We start from the raw sequence: 20,402 nt of genomic DNA on the forward strand, positions 1-20,402 counted from the left end.
GAATCTAATAGTGATATTAGGCAAACACATGAACGTGCCATAAAACACATGCAACAAAGTCTATGCAAAATGGAAAGAAATCAAGCTATAAGGCATAGGAACATACATAAGTATTGCAGAAGTACTAGGATGGCTGACAAAAGTGGGGAGTTTTTTGATCAAGAGAAAAGTTAATAAAATGGAGGCTATCATTAAAAAAAGTTTTAAGAACATCACTGGCTTTCAGTCCTATATGGGGAGTGAAATCTCCTTAATTCTTTGCTGTGTTATCTAGCAGCATCCTGAAAAGAGTACATATACACTATCACCTCCAAGAAGATAACCAGATACTACTTTTAACCAACAGGAAATACCACTGAGATCAACTGTAGCTACTTTGGGTAGTCTAAGCAACAGATAGTCTCTGGAAGTAGAAATCCATTTATCTGTCTATGTTTGTTTTAATTCCATCTACTTTAAACCTACTAGAGCTAAGCTGACTGGACAAAAGCTTTCATTAATCACCTCTGATACCCAGGTAAACCACAACATAGGAACAGGCCATGGTTTTGAGTTCTTATACAGCTTCAGTGATGTGTTAGTCAACTCAAGCCACCATTATGTACTCAACAATAGGTATGACACAGCTCTGGACATCAGCAACACTATAAGCAGGCAGGCACAGGCACTCTGCTTATACTGATTTTTCTGGTGTTAACATTCTTAAGAAACATGGAAAATAGTAGTGGTCTAATGTCTCCCTCATTAGAACCTTATAGTAGTATTCTACCAGATTTATCTCTATTTGTTGTCTTAACAACCACACTGTGCAGCATAACACTGTCTTGAGAAAAGATAACACTCTCTTAGAGGGAAAGGAAATGTAGGATGCCAGTGTGGGGATAAATTTCTAATTGCCAATGATTGTGGTGAATATAACAATATTTTCGTGAACATTAAAGCTTCTGCTGAGGGTACCTACAGTTATAAAGAAAAAAATTGTCTTGAAACTTTAAAATTGCGTTGGTGTACATCATAATGTAACAAAGTAAACAAAAGAAAAATTTAAACATCGTTTGAAAAAACATCAGGGGAAGCAGCTGATCCTTAGGAAGGCACCAGGTTGCTTATTATAAAGCATTTATAGAGTCCGATGCATTGTCAAAGCCGGATGCAACCATTACCACAGCACACCCTTGTGAGGTAAGTGTATCATCAGCGCTTCATAAATGAGAAAGCTGAGACACTGAATGCTTAAGTCACTCGCCTAGGGAGAATGAGTCAACGTCCCGAGTCACAGTTGACCCGGCCTAACGACTCCTGACGGTCAGTCCAGGGCTTAGTCAGCGGGGCCCGGAGTGGCCTCCCTGGCTGGCACCTGGACTTAGGCTGTTTCCGTTCACGTTAAAGCAGAATAGTGGCACCGACGGCACAGAACTTCCAAGCAATTTTACTTCCACGCTCCGAGGTCTTCATCTCAGGATCTGGGACTGGAAAGGCCGTCGGGTGCACTCCCCCTCCCCCAGCCTGTGGCAAGTGGGTCCTGTGGGCGGTTCCGCCATCCCGTTTCGCAGCGATGGCAACCAGCGACCGCCGGCGCTAGCGGAGCCGGGGACGGGGGAGGGCCGACCGCTTAAACGACGACTCTCCATCGCCGCCTCCTTCTGAAACTAAGAGAAAATGGTGCGAAGTCAAAAGAAAATTAAATAAACACACAGCCAAACTTGTCCTGGGACCGCAACTAAGCAAATGAAGCCTTACTGTGCGTGCTGAGCCTGCAGGACCCAACCTTCCGGGGAAGATGGGAGGCCAGGGCGACAAAGGGCACAATAGGCATGCCTGGCAGTAAGTGCGACAGCAGCTACCCAGGTGGAAGCGCAGAGGACTGAAAACCACCCTGCAGCACGCGAGCGTCGCCGCGCCGGGAACCACGCACCCTACCCATCAGCCACGTGACCTGGCCTTTTTTTTTTTTTTTTAACTTCTTTGCCCTGGAAAAAAAAGAGAGAGAGAGAGACTCCACTTCCCAGAAGCCTCTCGTCACTCACGCAGCCGCAGTCTTGCGCAGGCGCCGCCAGGGCCAAACGGACACGTCCGTCACGTGGACAGCAGCCGGCCAATCCGGTTTGAATCTCATTTTTTTCCTCTCACCCCCCCCCTTCAGGAGCGGTTGTGCGATCAGATCGATCTAAGATGGCGACTGTGGAACCGGTGAGTACTGCCTTCGGCCCCCACCCCCACCGGCCCCCGCGCTCCGGCTCCCTTCGGGCTGGGGGACCCCGCGGGACGGCGTTCCTGGCGCGCACACTGCCCCTTGCCGCCCCCTCCCCCTCTTCTTGGGCCTGACCTCCCCGCGGCGACCGGGGGCGCCCCGGAGGCTGGCGGCGCGGCGTGGAGCGCACACGTTCTGGCGGGGCTGGGCGCTGGGGGGAGACGTGGGGGAGGGGCGGCGCGGCCTCCCGCCGGCCGCGGGGTGTCTCCCGGGGTGACGGGGCCCGGGGCCCCGGGCTCGGTGTGCGGGGACTGCGCCTTCGGGACGCCAGGGCGCAGGGTCGGCTCCGAGCGGGCGCGGGATCCGCAGGGAGGGTGGGTGGCGAGCCGGCCTGGAACGAGGTGCAGGAGGGAGCCCCCGGCTGCCCAGCCCTCCTTCCCGCCCGCGCTCCAGCCCGGCGGCTCGGGCGTGGGGCGCGCGCGGGTCTTCGTCAGACCGGCGTGCAGGGAGCGGGTGGCGCGCGTCGCCGGAGGGTGGGCTGGGCGGGAGCGGCGTCGCGGCACGCGCGGAGCTTCGACCTCGCCGGGGGAGCTGAGGGGCGAGCGCATGGTACTCCAGCCGCCCGCGAGGCGAGGGAGGTTTGGGGTAGGGAGGAGAGCCGCGTGTCACGCGGTGAAGCTTCCTGAGTAGGATGCAGGGTGGTGGTGGTGGTGGTGAGCAGGGGGATCACATTGTCCTCGCCCCTCCATGCTGGAGACTGGGCTGTCATGGAGGAGGGAAGGGGGAGGAGCGAGGCCTACTGATCGCTGCCGCGGGTCTGGTTGCCGGCCGGACCTGCTGCGTCTCACCCGCGCCGCCTCCATTCATTCATCCTTTCCGCGCAGTGCGCACGCCTCAGGATGCGGACGGGTCGCCATCCAGCTGTTCTTCCGAGTCTTTATCGTCTGAAAGACATCTAAGGCACGGTTTACTGGAAACAGGAACTTCACTTTTAAAATTAATCTTCCCTTGGATTATTTTCTCTTTCTCTCTTCTATCTGCTGTCCTCAGTTTAGGCTCTGTCTTAAACTTAGTTGAAACAAGCTGATCCTGGAGCAGAAAGTTGGTAGTTAACCGCCCAAGGGAGAGAGTATCTTTGTCATAGTTTGAGTTTGCCAGCACCGGCACTGAAACTTCTAGGCCTGTGTTGCCGTTTTAGGAATGTCACATCTAAGTGACATTGTATTAGAGGCATAATGGACTGTATTAATAACCAGAGAACCTTTGACATTCTGGAACCGGTTCTAGACCCTGGTTCCCCGATATTTTGTGTATCTGTAGTGGTAGTTTCTGACTTTGATAATGGCTTGCTTACCAGTTTGCTTTGACTTTTTTTTTCCTGCTTTTTTTTCTCCCCAAAGCCCACAGTACGTAGTAGTGTATTCTAGTTGCGGGTCCTTCTAGTTGCGGCATGTGGGACGCCGCCTCAGCGTGGCTTGACCAGCGGTGCCATGTCTGCGCCCAGGATCCGGAATCGGCAAAACCCTAGGCCGCCGAAGCCGAGCGCACGGACTTAACCACTTAGCCCCTTGCTTTGGCTTTTTAAAGACTTTTGTACTGTTTCAGAAAGTAGTCATGGAAAGGCCTACAGAATACAAAAAAGTTATTTTTCGTTACATTGATGTAAACTATGCTTACCTTGTTGTCAGCATTTAAGGCAGCTTTTCTACTTGGTTACTTGTTCTTTTATCGGTACCAGTTTTTATTTATGTTCCTATAAATTAGGTTGACTGCAAAACTCTCTTAAGTTGCTGGTGCAATTAACTGACTTGAGAACATTAATGTTACATAGATAAAGACGTAGGATAAATATGTAAAATTTTAACTCAAAACCCTGTTAGGGTGTTGTCCACTTTTGACTGGATCTGCTCTCCTACCCTCTGTACCAGTGTCACTAAAAAGCATTGCAGCTGGTAATGGGGCAAGGCTCCGACCTAAATTCGTAAAACAGTAATGTACTCTGTGAAGTTTCAGTGACATTTAGGTCCTTTGGATTTTGCAAAGCTGTGCAGTTTTGTTTCAACAGCACAGAACTACAGAGAGTTGAAGGATTAGTTTGAGTTGGTAAATATTTATAGCCCCTGATGTTTAGTTTAACCAAGCGTTCCTTAGGATACAAAGTTATGCAAGAAGTGGTTCTTAAAGAGCTTAATTCCCATTGATGTGGTCACTGATACAGTGTAGAATTTGTTCTAGTGCTGACCCAGAGGTTTGGAGACTGCATTTAAACTTGGGGAGTAGGAAACTTAAAAACCTAAAGTGTGTGAACATGGAACGCCAGATTAAACTGTAGTAGTTTGAGAATGTATGTAAAATAGTATTGGAGTGTTTATTTTTAGTGAAAATGCAAATTTTTAATGCAGCCTTGTCCACAAGTTAGTAATTTAGATTCTTTTTGACAATTTTAAATTTTTTTTTTTTTTTTGAGGAAGATTAGCCCTCAGCTAACATCTGCCAATCCTCCTCTTTTTGCTGAGGAAGACTGGCTCTGAGCTAACATCGTGCCCGTCTTCCTCTACTTTATATGTGGGACGCCTACCACAGCATGGCTTGACAAGCAGTGCCGTGTCCCCACCTGGGATCTGAACCAGCAAACCCCGGGCCTCTGAAGCAGAAAGTGCGCACTTAACTGCTGCGCCGAGATTTTTTTTTTTAAGATTTGTATTTTTCTTTCTTCTCCCCAACCCCCCCTGGTACATAGCTGTATATTTTTAGTTGTGGGTCCTTCTGCTTGTGGCATGTGGGACGCCACCTCATCATGGCCTGATCAGCGATGCCATGTCCGCGCCCAGGATTTGAACCGGCGAAACCCTGGACTGCCGAAGCAGAGCGCACGAACTTAACCACTTAGCCCTGACTGGCCCATGGGGAATTTTTAATCTATGAAAATTACATAAAATATCAGTCATTTTCAGTTTGATATTATTGTGTGATTTTTCTCAAGTGTGTGTGTATGAGTTCAGTTACATTAAGATGTGGTTTACAAATACTAAATTTGTTGAGAAGCTTGACAGGACAAATTAAAGGAAGCATTTTACGTCTTTACAGGTAATATGGCAAAACTTTGAACATTGGGATAAACAGTACTCTCCTGTTATTCTCTCGGCATTTGAGTTGTGGCTAGGTCAAGTTAGAGTTAATGTTAGTTGATGAAGATAGAGCACTTTCCCCAGGCCATTTGCCTTCAGTGGGTCTTGTTTCTTCGTAGCTGTGTCTTCATTCTACGTTCTTTATTATTGGGCTGTTTTTTGACTTGCAATTCTTTTCCAGGTAAGAGATTAATTTTGGTTCCTTTAGTTAAACTGAAGATGTATAATTTTACTTGTTTTTACATTGTATCTTGTGGATTTTTTTAATAAATTAAAAGTTAATTTTGTAAGTGGAATCAGCTTGGTCAGCTGATGTAATGTTTCCTTTTTTATCCTTTAGAAACATGCCTTAGATTGTAAAGAGTTTATTTACTAAAAGTAAATAAGGCTTAAATACATATTGACAAGTATGTTATTATATAATTCAGTGTTTTTTGTTAAGTAAAGATTGTTGACTAACAAGCAGACCTTGCAAATTAATATGTGTGTTTTTGCTTTAATGAAAGAACCCAGTATATCAGAGTTCATTCGTAAACCAAATAAATTAGGTACGGGTGTTTATATTCCAAATTTCGCTTAATTGTATGCTTTGAATTAATATTATGCATAATTATTTGACTTAGAGAAATCTCATTTAGAAACAGACAAAGTTTGTACATTGAAGTTGCAGAGAATAAAATGTAAAAGGAATTACGTAAGCTTAATCCAATTTGGATAGAAAATTTTAGGAAAAAAATTTTTTTGTAAAATATTCTATTCGATTTATATAAGGTTAAGAATATAGTAGAAGTACGAGTAGGCCTGGACGTAACAAGGAACCTGTGACATAGTTGTTCTAGCAATGATAATTTCGACTTGGCTTTCTCTCTGATACTGGAAATTACCTTATCCTCTGGTACCTGTGAGTTGCCCCATTTTTGTCATAGAGACTTTTTTGAGATGGGGACGTAAGCATGGATTATGGTGTAATTTTAATATCTGTGTGACCTTGAAGACTGAAATTTCTAAGTCTAGCTGAAAAATGGAAATTAAGAATATATCCTACAGTGATTTTGATTTTTAGTTGTCATAACGGAAATAAGTGACAGTTTGTCAGTTATGAAGAGCTAGACAAAGTTAATCCCCCATGAATGTGTTGCGTGCAGGTGTATCCATGCACACACGTGTCCACCTTTTCCTCTCTTTGCTCGGAAGTTCACACAGCTGTCTTGTGATTATCAGTCCTTGGCTTTTTGTGATCCACAACCCTCAGCTACTCTTCTCGATGCTCTGCCTACTGTCAAAATCACTAGTGCTCGTTTAGAAGTTCCTATTGGTGTCTGATGAAGAAAGAGAAAAGTCAATTTGTTAGCTACTGAGTAGTCATTTCTAGTCACTTCTAGAACCTGAGAATGTTGTCGGAAAAATAAGGTTTTTTCCCAGTTGGAACTTTTGATACATTATTCCATAGAAATAGTGGGAAGCTGTAGTTTAGTCACGCTGTGTTCAGTAAGTTTCTGAGGAATTGTGACAACTCTAACCAGCATTGGATTTCCAGGGATACAGATTGAGAGTTCTAAGCAACTGACTCAATAAAAATGACCTTTTAACCACAACCTGTTGGTAACAGCAATTTGTAATGTAGGCAGATCTTTATTTCTTAATAATAGCTAACATATAGCACTTATTCTGTGTCATACACCATACTAAGTGCTTTATGTATATTAATTGACTTAATCCTCATTGCAGCCCTGTGAGGTAGGTTTTATTCTTGTTTCACAGATGAGGAAACCAAGGCACAAAGAGATTAAGTAACTTTGTGTGACAAACTTGCCCAAGATCTCACAGCTAATAAGTGGTGGGGTGGAGTTCAAGCTAAAGTAGCCAAGTTCCAGAGTACGTGTTCTTAACCATGACACTGTCTTTTCAGTCCACATGTAATGTGCTTTCCTTGTGTGACTTGGGAAGATTAATTTGATAAACTTCATAGATGTTTTCCTACAGCTGTCAAAGAAAATGTGTGGACGTGTGTTTCTCGGCTCTGTTTTTCTACAGTGTTTGATAACCGAAGTACAGAATCATAAGAAAAGATAACCTTAATGTCTGAATCTGAGGACTGAACAAGTAGTTATATGATACAAGTAGTTAGATAACAAGTACGGAACAAGTAGTTATATAAAATATACCGTATTTTAGTAACTGATCCAAAACTTTGTGGGTAGATTTCTAAAGAAAGCAAATGGTCGCTTCTCTTCTCCCCCTTTTCCTTTGATTTCTGGACCATGTCAATTCAAACCATTTGCCAGTTAAAATATTTTCTAGTGAAAACAGTGTAGTAAATTTTTAAAAATTTGCAGATATGGAATTTACTCTCAATTACCTTTGTACTTTTAGGAATCTTGGTAAAAGGTCTGGCAAAGAGTTAAATAGTTGCTTTGAAGAAGTTTCAGTTATAATATGTTGCTAATCTTAAAAACTAAATTGTTTGGGGAAAGTAGTAATAAGACTGTAAGATTTCTCTGAAACTCATAGCTTTATAGTAATCCTAAAGGCTAAAATGTCCATTTGCGTGTTTTTAGTTGTATATTTTAAACTTGTTATTACAGAATGCTGTACAGAATTATTATAGTCTTTCTGTGCTCTGTTTATTTCAGCGGCAGTCAGTAAGATTTTAATACTTAATGTGAACTAATAATAGTATTACTATAAAAAATTCTTGAGTTTTACATGGTCATCTTAGGGCAACAGCCTATGCTACCACAAAGTGTGATGATAATTTCAAGTATTAAGGCAAGAAAATTTGGTATTTTAATGCAAAGATAAAATGTACATCTTTTTCTTGTAGTTTTTTTCCCTAATCTTCAATATTTGGGATACTTTTTATAGGTGAGAAATTCCTATGTCAAGTGATTTTCAAATTTCTACCAAGGTTACTAGTTTCTAAGTGAGAGAGCTAGAACTCAAACCCAGGTCCTGGCCTCATGTTTTGTTACTATTCTGTTCAAAAAAAGAAACTAAAATTCAACCCAAACTAAAAAGTCCAACTCTTTACTTTCAGTAAAACTCCTACCTTAAGAGTGAAATTGATGCATAGGTCATCATTAGACATAAATAGATATAAAATTATATCTCTGAAAGGATATACTGGATGATTTATGGGTGGTGGCATGGTAGGCTTAGGGGTGATACCTTTTTTTTTCATTTGAACTTGTACACAATTTTTTTATAATGTTTAGGATTGTAAAATCACTTAGATTTTGGTTTATAGATAATGATTTTTAGCTTTTATTCATTTTTTAATAACTTTTCTTGAATTCGTAATCCATGCTCATGGTCCAAAATTCAAATCCATCCCTTTAGCAATCTGGTGAAGCTTATGGCCCCATTCTCAGAATAATACTTTTAAATGCATTAAATAAAATAATTAGGATTACAAAGGAAATCAATTACATTGAAATACAGTAAGGATTAAGTGAGTTAACAGGAAATATTAAGGATGCTGCCTGGTACAGGCTAAGTCCTAGCTTATTAGTGTGAAAAACTTATCTTCTCCAGCTACCTAGTTCCTTTCTCCAAAGCATCCACTGTTAACCAGTTTTTGAGGATTCTTCTAGGAAAAGGCTGTCCAGGAGAACTTTCTGTGATGATGAAAATGTTCTGTATTTGTACTGTCCAATATGGTAGCCACCAGTCATACATGGCTATTGAGCACTTGAAATGTGTCTAGTCCCATCAAGGAGATAAATTTAAAACTTTAATTTTAATTAATTTAAATGTAATTTTAATTGCTTGAAATTTAATTCCGTATGTAGCTGGTGGCTATCCAAACTGGACAGTATAACTCTAGAATCTAAACATATTCTGGTGTATACAAACATATATGCATATTGTATATGGCTTAACTTTGTAAGATACAACTGGATATGACCAGTTTGGTTGGATAAGTTTAAATTTTTTTTTTTGAGAAGATTGGCCCTGAGCTAACTACTGCCAGTCCTCCTCTTTCTGCTGAGGAAGACTGGCCCTGAGCTAACATCCATGCCCATCTTCCCCTATTTTTTATATGTGGGATGCCTACCACAGCATGGCTTTTGCCAAGCCATGCCCTATCCGCACCCGGGATCTGAACCAGTGAACCCCGGGCCACCAAGAAGTGGAACATGGGAACTTAACCACTGCGCCACCGGGCCCGCCCCCGGATAAGTTTAATTTTATCTTAGAAAAACTTCTCTCTATATTTCAGACTTTCAAAGATAATTTTTTGGTCTTGTATAGAACTAAAATTGTCCTCTGGCCTTTCTTTTTGCTGTTTTAAAAAAAGTGTGTATGTGAATAGGCAGTACTTAACATTGTTCAAAACTCAAATTTTTGGATAAAAGGGTATTCAGTGAAGCCTCCTCAAGATGATCCCATCCAGGTGGATCACCTCTGGAGGCAACCAGCAGTATCAGTTTATATCTTCCTAGGGAAATTTGTATATATACAAGCAAATATGATGTATATTCTTTTTAAAAAGTAAATGGTAGCCAAGTATGTAAACTGTATACACTATTCTGACACATTATGTTTTTCACTTTGTAGCATGTCTTTTAGAGCATTGCATATCAACACATAAAGCTTTCGCTTTTTTTGTGATGGTATATATTACATGGTTTGGTTTTAAAAATAATTATTTCTATGTTGATCGACATATAGGTTATTTCCAACCGTTTGCTATTTCAGTACTGTGATAAATAACTTTTTATGTATACCATTTCATACCTGAGATAATGTAGTAAATGTAAGGTGAGTCTTTTGGCAACAAATTGAAAATTTAAAAACTCTACTGTTCAAATATTTCTGTGACTGTAGTTGGCTATCAGGTTACAATTTTATTTTTCAGGGCTCTCCTGTTTCTAGTTGTGAAATGTATTTATAGAGAAAAAATATAAAATACATATGTGCCTAAGTTCTAGAGTAACAAACTCAAGACCCATGTACCCATCATCTAAGACATCATTGGTACCTCAGCTTCATACTCCATTATCTCATTTGTATTTCTTTGGCCCGTCCCCCATCCACTATCCTTACTTTTGTGTTAATTATTCCCTTGATCTTATTTTTACGGTCTAATTCTCTTTAGAGTTTAATCTCCAGTATATGTATCTTTCAGCTAAGGAAAGGATGGTATTGCTACTGTTAGATGAAGGTTCATTCCTAAGAGAAGATAAGCTGAAAACAGTTTCTGGGTTCTAGTTTGACTCTGGCTTCCTGGAATTTCTACTAGAGCCTCTCCTGGGGAAACCAGTGGGCAAGATCTTACGTCTGGTGAACACCTGTCTGTCTTGGATCTCCTTTTACTGTGCTCCTGATTCCCTCTCATCTGACTTCTGTACTCCCTTCTTTTCTGTCTTCCTTGTCTCCCTCTTCTTTGGTTTCTTGTTTCACTTTGGTAGCTAACATCTCCAGTAGTTTTTTTCAGAAAACATACATGAGAGTTAAAGATTTTTGAGACCTTGTATATTAAACAACATCATATCTGTCATTTGGCTGGGTGTACTTCAGAATTTTGAAGTCATTGTTCTGTGGTCATCCTCTGTTGTAACTGTTGATAAGTCAGAAATTATTCTGATGGCTAGTTCTTTTTTTTTTTTTTTTTTTTGAGGAAAATCAGCGCTCAGCTAACATCTGCCACCAATCCTCTGCTTTTTTTTTTTTTTTTTTTTTTACTGAGGAAGACTGGCCCTCAGCTAATATCCATGCCCATCTTCCTCTTCTTTATATGTGGGATGCCTACCACAGCATGGCTTGCCAAACAGTGCCATGTCCACACCCGGGATCTGAATCAGCAAACCCCAGGCTGCTAAAGCAGAATGTGGGCACTTAGCCACCATGCCCCTGGGCTGGCCCCTCTTCTTTTTTTTTATGTGACCAGTTCACCTCCCACTCCCCAGAAATTTGTGATGCTTTTCCTTGTCCCCATTTCATGACATGCTTTAGTATGAGTGTTTTCATCCATTGTGCTGGGTAGTCATTGGACTTTTTTAATAGGACAACTCATATCCATCACTTCTGACAGATTAATTCGTCATTTTCCTCCTCTCTTTTTTCTCTTTGAAACAGTTATTCAGATATTGGATCTCCTGGATTGGTTCTCTCTTTTTTTAAAAAATTTAAATCTTGCTCTCATTTTCTTTTTTTGCTTTGTTTTCTGGGAAATTTCATTTATTTTCCAACCTTGTCTGTCTTATAATTTAATTTCCAGATGTTCTGTTTCTCTTTAGTCTTCTGAATGTTCACTTTTGTAGCTTGCTGTAGTAGTTGTATGCATGCAAAATCTTAACATCCTTTTGAGGATATATAGAGGTACATATTTTTAAAGGCATTTTGTTTTCCCTGCCTGTCTGTTCCTCCAAGTTGCTTATTTTCTTTTTCTTTTTGAACTTGGATGGCAGCAATCCTAGTGACTTGGATTAGGGGGAACAGATGAGGGCTTGAAGGATCCAGTTATTTCAGAAACTGCTCGCCCTGAATTCTCTAACTTACCCGCTTCTTTCACTCCCAGTTCTAAAGTTCTTGCCAGCTTCTGAGACTTCAGGATCTAGCTGTGTACAGTGATCGCTTACCACTTTTCCATCTACATTCCAGCTCTTTCTTTTTTTCCTCTGCTCTCTCCATTGTTATGGGCTTTTTTTTTTTTTTTAAACCTCTTTACTATAGTTTTAGTGGGATTTTGAGAGGGAACCAAATTGGAATCATTCATTTGTTAAAACATTTATGAATGCCTGTCATGTGCCAGGCACTCTTTAAGTGTTTAACCCAGCTCTCCCTTGATCTTAAAGTTACTGAATTACTGAATAGGAAAGAAATAAAGAAGTAACACTTACTATGATATGAAAGTCACTTATTGTTGCATTCTGATTATGGAATACAGTGTTAGTTTTCCTATAACTGAGCAAAAACTGCCAGGAATAATAAACCTAGCAAGTAATGTGCAGTACTCACGTATCCTAGTGCCAGTGCCTTCAAATGCCCAGGAATTATAAACCTAGTAAGTAATTTTCAGGATTCATAAATAAAGGCTGTACAACTCTACTGAGGAAATACAATGGAGCACTTTAATAATTGAAGCATCATAATTTGCTTTTGAAAAAGATTTGATGTTGGAAGGATGTTAATTTTTCTTGAATTTAGTACTTAAATTCAGTATTAACAATCAAAATGCCAAAATCTTTGCAGGTGGATTGGGGAACTATACATTGTGCTGGGGTCCACAAACTGGCCTTAGGGCTGCTTGTGTGTGGGTTTGTAATGACATGTATTTACCATTGTAGTATCATACAGAGTAGTTGCACTGCCTGAAAATCCTCTGTTGTCTGCCTGTTTGTTTATCTTCCCTCCTTACTTCTTGCAACCACTGATCTTTTTACTGCCTCCATAGTTTTGCCTTTTCCAGAATGTCAAATAGCTGGAGTCACACAGTATGTAGCCTGTTCACATTGTCATCTTTTACTTCTTAATACACATTTAAGCTTCCTTCATGTCTTTTCATGGCTGGATAGCTCATTTCTTTTTAGTTTAGAATAATAGTCCATTGTCTGGATGTATGACAGTTTATTTAGGACTTCTTAAAAATAAAGTCCCCCCACAAAAAAGTAAAGTGCTCAGTGTTTATACAGTTCTGTAATCTACTTTCTCTCATGTTTACATTAGTGTTTTAAAACAGTTTTCCGAACATCATGTTTAGTGCCCCAGTCAGGAACACCTTAATTTATCTGTTACCTCTTGGTTGTATCTTTTGATGTATATATATTGTCTCCATTTTTATTTGTTAATATAAAATATATAAAACTGTTAGTGTCCTGACAGTTTCATTGAAGAAATCTCTTAGAAGTATAATTACTGGATTAAAGAATATAAATCTTTTTATATTTGGAAGCATGATAATTCATTAACTTAAGCTCATTGAATGGAAGGATATAACCTACTCTGTAAACCGGGGGACATTTGAAATAGTGACTATACCTTGTTTTCTAGTTTTTTAACGAAATATGGGTTGATTTATTTTGAGAGATTATTTAAATAGTTGGAGTATAAAAGGACAAATCTAATTCTTATTAAAATTATAGTTAACATAGAAATTTTAACCTCAAACTTCTAATATTATAGAACTTTAAAGAAACTAACCCATAGAATTGAGAAGGAATTCAACTGCTGATTTGTTTAACTGTGACTTGTAAAGATTGATTTTTCTTTTAGCACTTTTAAAATTTTTTTGAGGAAGATTGTCCCTGAGCTAACATCTGCCACCAATCCTCCTCTTTTTGCTGAGGAAGACTGGCCCTGAGCTAACATCTGTGCCCATCTTCCTCTACTTGATACGTGGGACGCCTGCCACAGCATGGCTTGACAAGCAGTGCGTAGGTTGCACCTGGGATCTGAACCGGCGAACCACAGGCGGCTGAAGCGGAATGTACAAACTTAACTGCTGTGCCACTAGGCCAGCCCCAAGATTGATTTTTTTAAACCAACATTTAATCAGTATCATTAAACTTTAGTTACGCTTTTCAAAATTTTAAAAGGAATAAAAAGCAGCAGTTAAATTCTTTCAAATGTTTGCTTTTCAAATTATAATTATAAAGCTTTAAGGAATAATTGAAATAGGGGGCTGCCCAGGTGGCGGAGTGCTTAAGTTTGCATGCTCTGCTTCAGTGGCCAGGGTTCATCAGTTTGGATCCTAGGCGCAGACCTACACAATGCTCATCAGGCTGTGCTGTGGCAGCATCCTATGTGGAAGAACTAGAATGACCTACAACTAGGATATACAGCTATGTACTGGGGCTTTGGGGAGAAAAAAAAGAGGAAGCTTGGCAACAGATGTTAGCTGTTGGCTCAGGGCCAATCTTCCTCACCAAGAAAAAAAAAGAAAAAGAAAAAGCATAAAATGTCACTACTCTGCTTAAATATAAAAAGAAAGGTAATTAAAATAGAGGGGCCGGCCCCACGGCTGAGTGGTTAAGTTTGATTGCTCCGCTGCAGCGCCCCAGGGTTTCACCGGTTTGGATCTTGGGCGTGGACATGGCACCGCTTGTCAGGCCACATTGAGGCGGCATCCCACATGCCACAACTAGAAGGACCTGCAACTAAGATATACAACTATGTACCAGGGGGGATTTGGGGGAGATAAAGCAGGAAAAAAAAAAAAAAGATTGGCAACCGTTGTTAGCTCAGGTGCCAATCTTAAAAAAAAAAAAAAAGAAATTACCATTTAACTGGAACCCGTATAATTTTGTGCAGTGTAAATGCTAGTCCTAATGTCATTATAGTGTTATTGATATGTATATATTTATACGTTTATTTTTTTCTGGTGAAGGTTGGCCCTGAGCTAACATTCGTGCCATTCTTCCTCTGTTTTTCAGTATGTGGGCTGGTGCAACAGCATGGCTGCTAGCAATGGTGTAGGTCTGTGCCCAGGAACTGAACCTGGGCTGCCGAAGCACAGTATGCCGAACTTAACCACTAGGCCATCGTGGCTGGCCCAAGGTTATTGATACAGTTTTGAAGCACTTTGTACTTTTGTGTAATGTTCAACTTATGTAAATCTTTCCATTTTTACCTTTAAATATGAGTCTTCTGGTGGCCTTTGGTTTAAGTAGCATTGACATTTAAATTTTATGGTTAACCTTGTTATCATTCTAGATTACTCATGTTCTTATTTTTTTTTTTATAAGAGAAAGTCACACAAAGTTTAATAACATGTATACACAGGAGAGACCCAGGAAAACTGAGTAATTTGCCAAAATGGCAGAAGCCACACCTTAAATACCGTCTTCATCTAAAGATGAAAGAGAATGTTGGGGATCTGTTTGTTATTTCTTATGTCTCTATCATCACATTTTCCTTTCCGGATTTGTAATCTTGTCCTAAGCTAGGTAAGATGTGCAGTAATTTAGTTGACAGGATTTAGTGCTACCTGAAGAATTAGTTTATTTAAATCTGACAAGATGCCTACAATTCTTTCTAGTAGTTAAGATTTAAGGATATGTACATCCAAGTTTTAAAACTTTATTCTGGAGGATCAGAAATTCAAGTGTGGCTTGTTTGTAGAGATTTTTCTATTTTAGTAAAAGATAATTAAGTATAGCTTGCTGTCTATCCAGAAGTGTCCATTTTTAGCTATAGCGCAACAAACTTAACTCTGTTCACTTAAGAGTCCTAGTACTAGTCATTAGTTTTAGTCAAGTAAGTAAATAGTATTTAAATAGATTGAACAGCTATTAAGTTTTGCAGTATTTTCAGACACATCGCAACTTGTACAGATCATCACAGTTGTTCCCCTCTATATCTCAGCTTCCACTATTTTTTGTTGTTTAGATGTCACTTTACATTAGTTGAAAAGAATGTGAAAAAGTACTGTTTGTTGACTCAAAATTGATATATAGGGCCTCACAGTCCTTTGCATGAAAAAAACTTCTGCATTTGAGAAGTGCTTTATATTTAAAAGGTTTATATTTTGCCAGATCTTCATATGTTGTTTTCCTACTTCAGATTTTTAGTTTAGGGCACGAAGGTCACCATTTTGGTTCTTTATTTAAATAGACAAGGAAGAAGACCTGCAAAATCCGCAGCCACACGTATTTTTATTGACATAAAAATACTGTCAAATTGCTGTAAAGTTTTCTAAATGTTAACTTCCCATTTCTACACTTAACCCGGCAGTAGACTATAACCAGCGGAAGTCTGGACTACATTTTGAGTTATTGCTTCAAACTGTTACTTGTGCCGGGGGAACTGTTGATCTTTGCATACTTCAAATTAAGGCTTAGGTGATGTCCTAACCTGGAAAAAAAATCCTAGAAATTCTTAGGGTTAAATATGTTCAGTGAAGTAATGGAGGACACAAATTGGGCGTTCTGAGAGGAAGGCTCATTATTATTTCTAGAAGAGAGAGTTTGTAGATGTGTTTTGGTTGAAGCTTGATGAGAAATCTTGAATGTTCATAACCATGGAGAAACACACCTTGGTTTTGGAATTTAAATAGCATAGATTTGAACATGGTGAGAAGAAAGACTAAACTTCAGTCAGATTAGAGAAAACCCCACAGCAGTGATGCTAGATCTGGGAAATATCTGGTTTTTATAATATGAGTAGGATTGGCCCCCCGATTGTTAGACTTGTCCTACCCTTGCTTGACTTTTTTTGTTCTCCTTCAGCTGTCTTCTGTTGCTGCAACAGCTCCTGAACCCTGGGATCACTAACTTATAATGTTGTACATTTTTACTTGGATCTCATAAGCTCAGCAAATCCAAAGCCAGGTTTAATCTTTTGTGCTAAAACTGGCTGACTTTTTTACTTAGTTGTCATCTTTATTTAATCCCTTTGACCTGTCAGTTAATGGCTTTCATTGCTTAAAGGTGAAAGGTACACTTTTAGCCTGACCTTTGAGGCCTTGCACAATCTCATTCCTGCCTACCGTTCTAGGTCTGTCTTTGGTTTCTGAACCCTCTTTCAGTCTCACTGGTTCCTTACCATCTTCTAAATAAACACTGCGTCATCTCATGGCTTCGCACTCTCCATTCTTCCCACCTGAAGTGTATTATACATGGCTTTTCAAGTGCAGATTGTCTTTTAGGTTAAATGTATCTAATTAGTTTGAGAAATTGAAGAAGACATAAAGAAGTGGAAAGATATTCCATGCTTGGGAATTGAAAGAATAAACATAGTTAATATGTCCTTATTACCTAAAGCAGTCTACAGATTTAGTGCAATTCCAGTCAGAATCCCAATGACATCCTTTGTAGAAATAGAACAAAGAATCCTAAAACTTATATGAAACAACAAAAGACCCCAAATAGCCAAAGCAATCCTGAGAAAAAAGAACAAAGCTGGAGGTATCACGCTCCCTGATTTTGAAATATACTACAAACCTATAGTAATCAAAACAGCATGGCACTGGCAGAAAAAACAGACACAGATCAATGGAACAGAATTGAAAACCCAGAAATAAAACCACACATCTATGGACAGCTAATCTTCAACAAAGGAGCCAAGAACATCTAATGGAGAAAGGAAAGTCTTTTTAATAAATGGTGTTGGGAAAACGGGACAACCAAGTACAAAAGAATGAAAGTAGACCATTATCTTATACCATACACAAAAATATGGTAATTGAATGTCGGACCTGAAACCTTAAAACTCCTAGAAGAAAACATAAGCAGTACACTCTGACATCAGTCTTAGAAGGATCTTTCAAATACTTTGTCTTCTCAGGCAAGGGAAACAAAAGAAACAATAGAAAAATGGGATTCCATCAGACTAAAAGCCTTCTGCAAGGCAAAGGAAACCATGAACAAAATGAAAAAACAACCCACCAACTGGGAGAAAATATTTGCAAATCATGTATCTGGCAAGGGGTTAACCTCCAAAATATATAAAGAACTCACAACTCAACAACAGAAGCAGCAAATAACATCAAAAAATGGGCAGAGGACATGAACAGACATTTTTCCAAAGAAGATGTACAGATGATGGACAGGCATGTTCAACGTCACCAATTATTAGGGAAATGCAAATCAAAACTGCAATGAGATATCACCTTACACTTGTCAGAATGGCTGTAGTTATCAAGACAAGAAATAAGAAATGTTGAGGAGGATGTGGAGAAAAGGGAACCCTCGTACCTCTGCTGGTGGGAATGCAAACTGGTGCAGCCACTATGAAAAACAGTATGGAGATTTCTCAAAAAATTAAAAATAGAACTACCATATGATCCAGCTATTCCACTTCAGGGTATTTATCCAAAGAACTTGAAATTAACAATTCAGAGAGATTTATACACCCCTATGTTCATCGCAGCATTATTCACAATAGCAAGACAAACAACCCAAGTGCCCATCAGTGGATGAAGGGATGAAGAAGATGTGTATATATAGAATGGAAAACTACTCAGCCATAAAAAAGACAAAATCATGCAATTTGCAACAGCATGGATGGACCTTGAGGGTATTATGCTAAACAAAATAAGTCAGACAGAGAAAGACAAATATCGTATGATTTCACTGATGGGGAAGATGAACAAACACTTGGATAGGGAGAACACATTAGTGGTTACCAGAGGGGAAGGGTATGGGGGTAGGGTGAAAGGGGTAAAGAGGCACTTATGTATGGTGATGGATAAAAACTACACTGTTGATGGTGAACATGGAAACCGATACGTAGTAACACCTGAGGGCCACCCCCAGTGGCCTAGCTGTTAAGTTTGGTGCACTCCAGTTCAGTAGCCCAGGTTTGGTTCCTGGGTGCAGACCTACACTGCTCATCTGTTAACGGGCATGCTATGGTGGCAGCAGTTCACATACAAAAAGAGGAAGATTGGCTACAAGTGTTAGCTCAGGTGAATCTTCCTCAGCAAAAATAATAATAGTAATGCACACCTGAAATTTTTACAGTGTTAAAAAGCTGATATGACCTCAATAAAATAATTTTTAAAAATGTATTTGATTACTTTGAGATTAGCCATAACCTTAAATTAGCCTTTCCTGGATAATTTTTGTCTGGATAATTTTTAAACTTAGACGTAGTGGAAAACATGGATATTTAAGATGTAATTTCCAATGAAATTTACTTCTGGGGGAGACCACCAAGCTGAGAGTAGGTAGAGGGATGTGTGGGACTTTGCAGTAAAGAATTTTGTTTTTAAAGTGAATGTAAATTTAAAACTATTTTACTGTTTGCTCTGTAGGAAGCAACCATAAAAATGACAGTTTTGGAAAATAATATTTTTACTTCCCATACAGATCATAGGATAATCTTATTTCATTTACTTGCTTCTTTGATGGTCTTATATAATTAAAAACTATCTGATTGAATTAATTTTTAAACATCCATGAGAACATCTGTTATGGGGTTTTCAGGGAGAATTGTGAAGTTGGTGCTATAAGTATCACAATCTTCCTGTATCTATTCATGGTGATCCTAAGTCTCAGATACCTCAGTAGTTAGTAGCTTTGCAAAGAATATTGAGATGTAATTTCAAATACTTTATCCTTAAATTCAGTTTGTATTAAAAGGACTTCTCAAATTAAGACAAATAATGAGTAATTTGGAGATTTGTTTTAGTTAACTGAGGTTTATGCTTAACTGAGAGATCTGAAGGCATTTTTAATGTGATTCTTTTGAAAATAAAATATATTTTTTGTTCTGATCTGACATATGCCCATAATTATAAATCATTGTTTGATCAAAGAATTTAGTACAGCTTGGCCATCATTCTGGACATCATTTCTCATTGTATATGTTGCCATAGATTCAAAAGGTGTAGTAATTGGACTTCCCCACAGAATGAACCACCCCCGTAGAATTAGCCTGAATGTTTTAAATAGCATCCTATATAGATAATTATTTTTTGTTTTGTTTGATCTAAGTTGAAGATAAGAAAGAAAAAAAGTGTCTGGATTATTTGAATCACTGTTAAGAGGTTTTATAACAAATAAAACAATTAGTTGAAAAATTAACAGGAAATGATTTTATAATGAGACGTCTCAACAGGTTTTTTTTCTTTTGCAATAATTTACAACATAATTGCAAAATCAAGAAGCTTACAGGTTGAATGGTTGATAGTAAGCTTTCAGTTTAAATTTCTGTTGATTAAGAATGTATTGTTGGGGCCGGCCTGGTGGTGCAGCAGTTAAGTGCGCACGTTCCGCTTTGGCAGCCTGGGGTTCACCAGTTTGGATCCCTGGTGCAAACATGGCACCACTTGGCAAGCCACGCTGTGGTAGGCGTCCCACATAAAACAGAGGAAGATGGGCACGGATGTTAGCTCAGGGCCAGTCTTCCTCAGCAAAAAAAAAGAGGAGGATTGGCAGCAGATGTTAGCTCAGGGCTAATCTTCCTCAAAAAAATAAATTAAATTAAATTAAATTTTAAAAAGGTGGGCAAATTAAAAAAAATAATGGATTGTTGAGATAAGTAGATGTCATAGTGAAATATGACCTAAATGAGAAAATTTTTACTGAGAAAATATGTGCTTTTATTATGGTTGTTTTTCCCCTTTCCCTTTTTTTTTTGTGAGCGAGATTAGCCCTGAGCTAACTATTGCCAATCCTCCTCTTTTTTTTGCTTGA

The 20,402-nt window shown here is 39.3% G+C and overlaps 1 protein-coding gene across 1 annotated transcript in view; it reads left to right on the top strand.

Annotated features, from left to right (window-relative positions):
• Positions 1-1,643: 1,643 nt before the first annotated feature.
• The window catches only part of EIF4E (eukaryotic translation initiation factor 4E), a 37,198-nt gene continuing 18,439 nt past the window's right edge, over positions 1,644-20,402 (top strand). The window contains exon 1 of the mRNA XM_014865083.3: positions 1,644-2,190. Coding sequence (XP_014720569.1) covers positions 2,173-2,190 — 18 coding nt within the window. The 5' untranslated portion in view covers positions 1,644-2,172. The remainder of the gene's footprint in view (positions 2,191-20,402) is intronic.

Source organism: Equus asinus, chromosome 3 (assembly GCF_041296235.1).
Source record: "Equus asinus isolate D_3611 breed Donkey chromosome 3, EquAss-T2T_v2, whole genome shotgun sequence".
NCBI classification, from domain to species: Eukaryota; Metazoa; Chordata; class Mammalia; order Perissodactyla; family Equidae; genus Equus; species Equus asinus.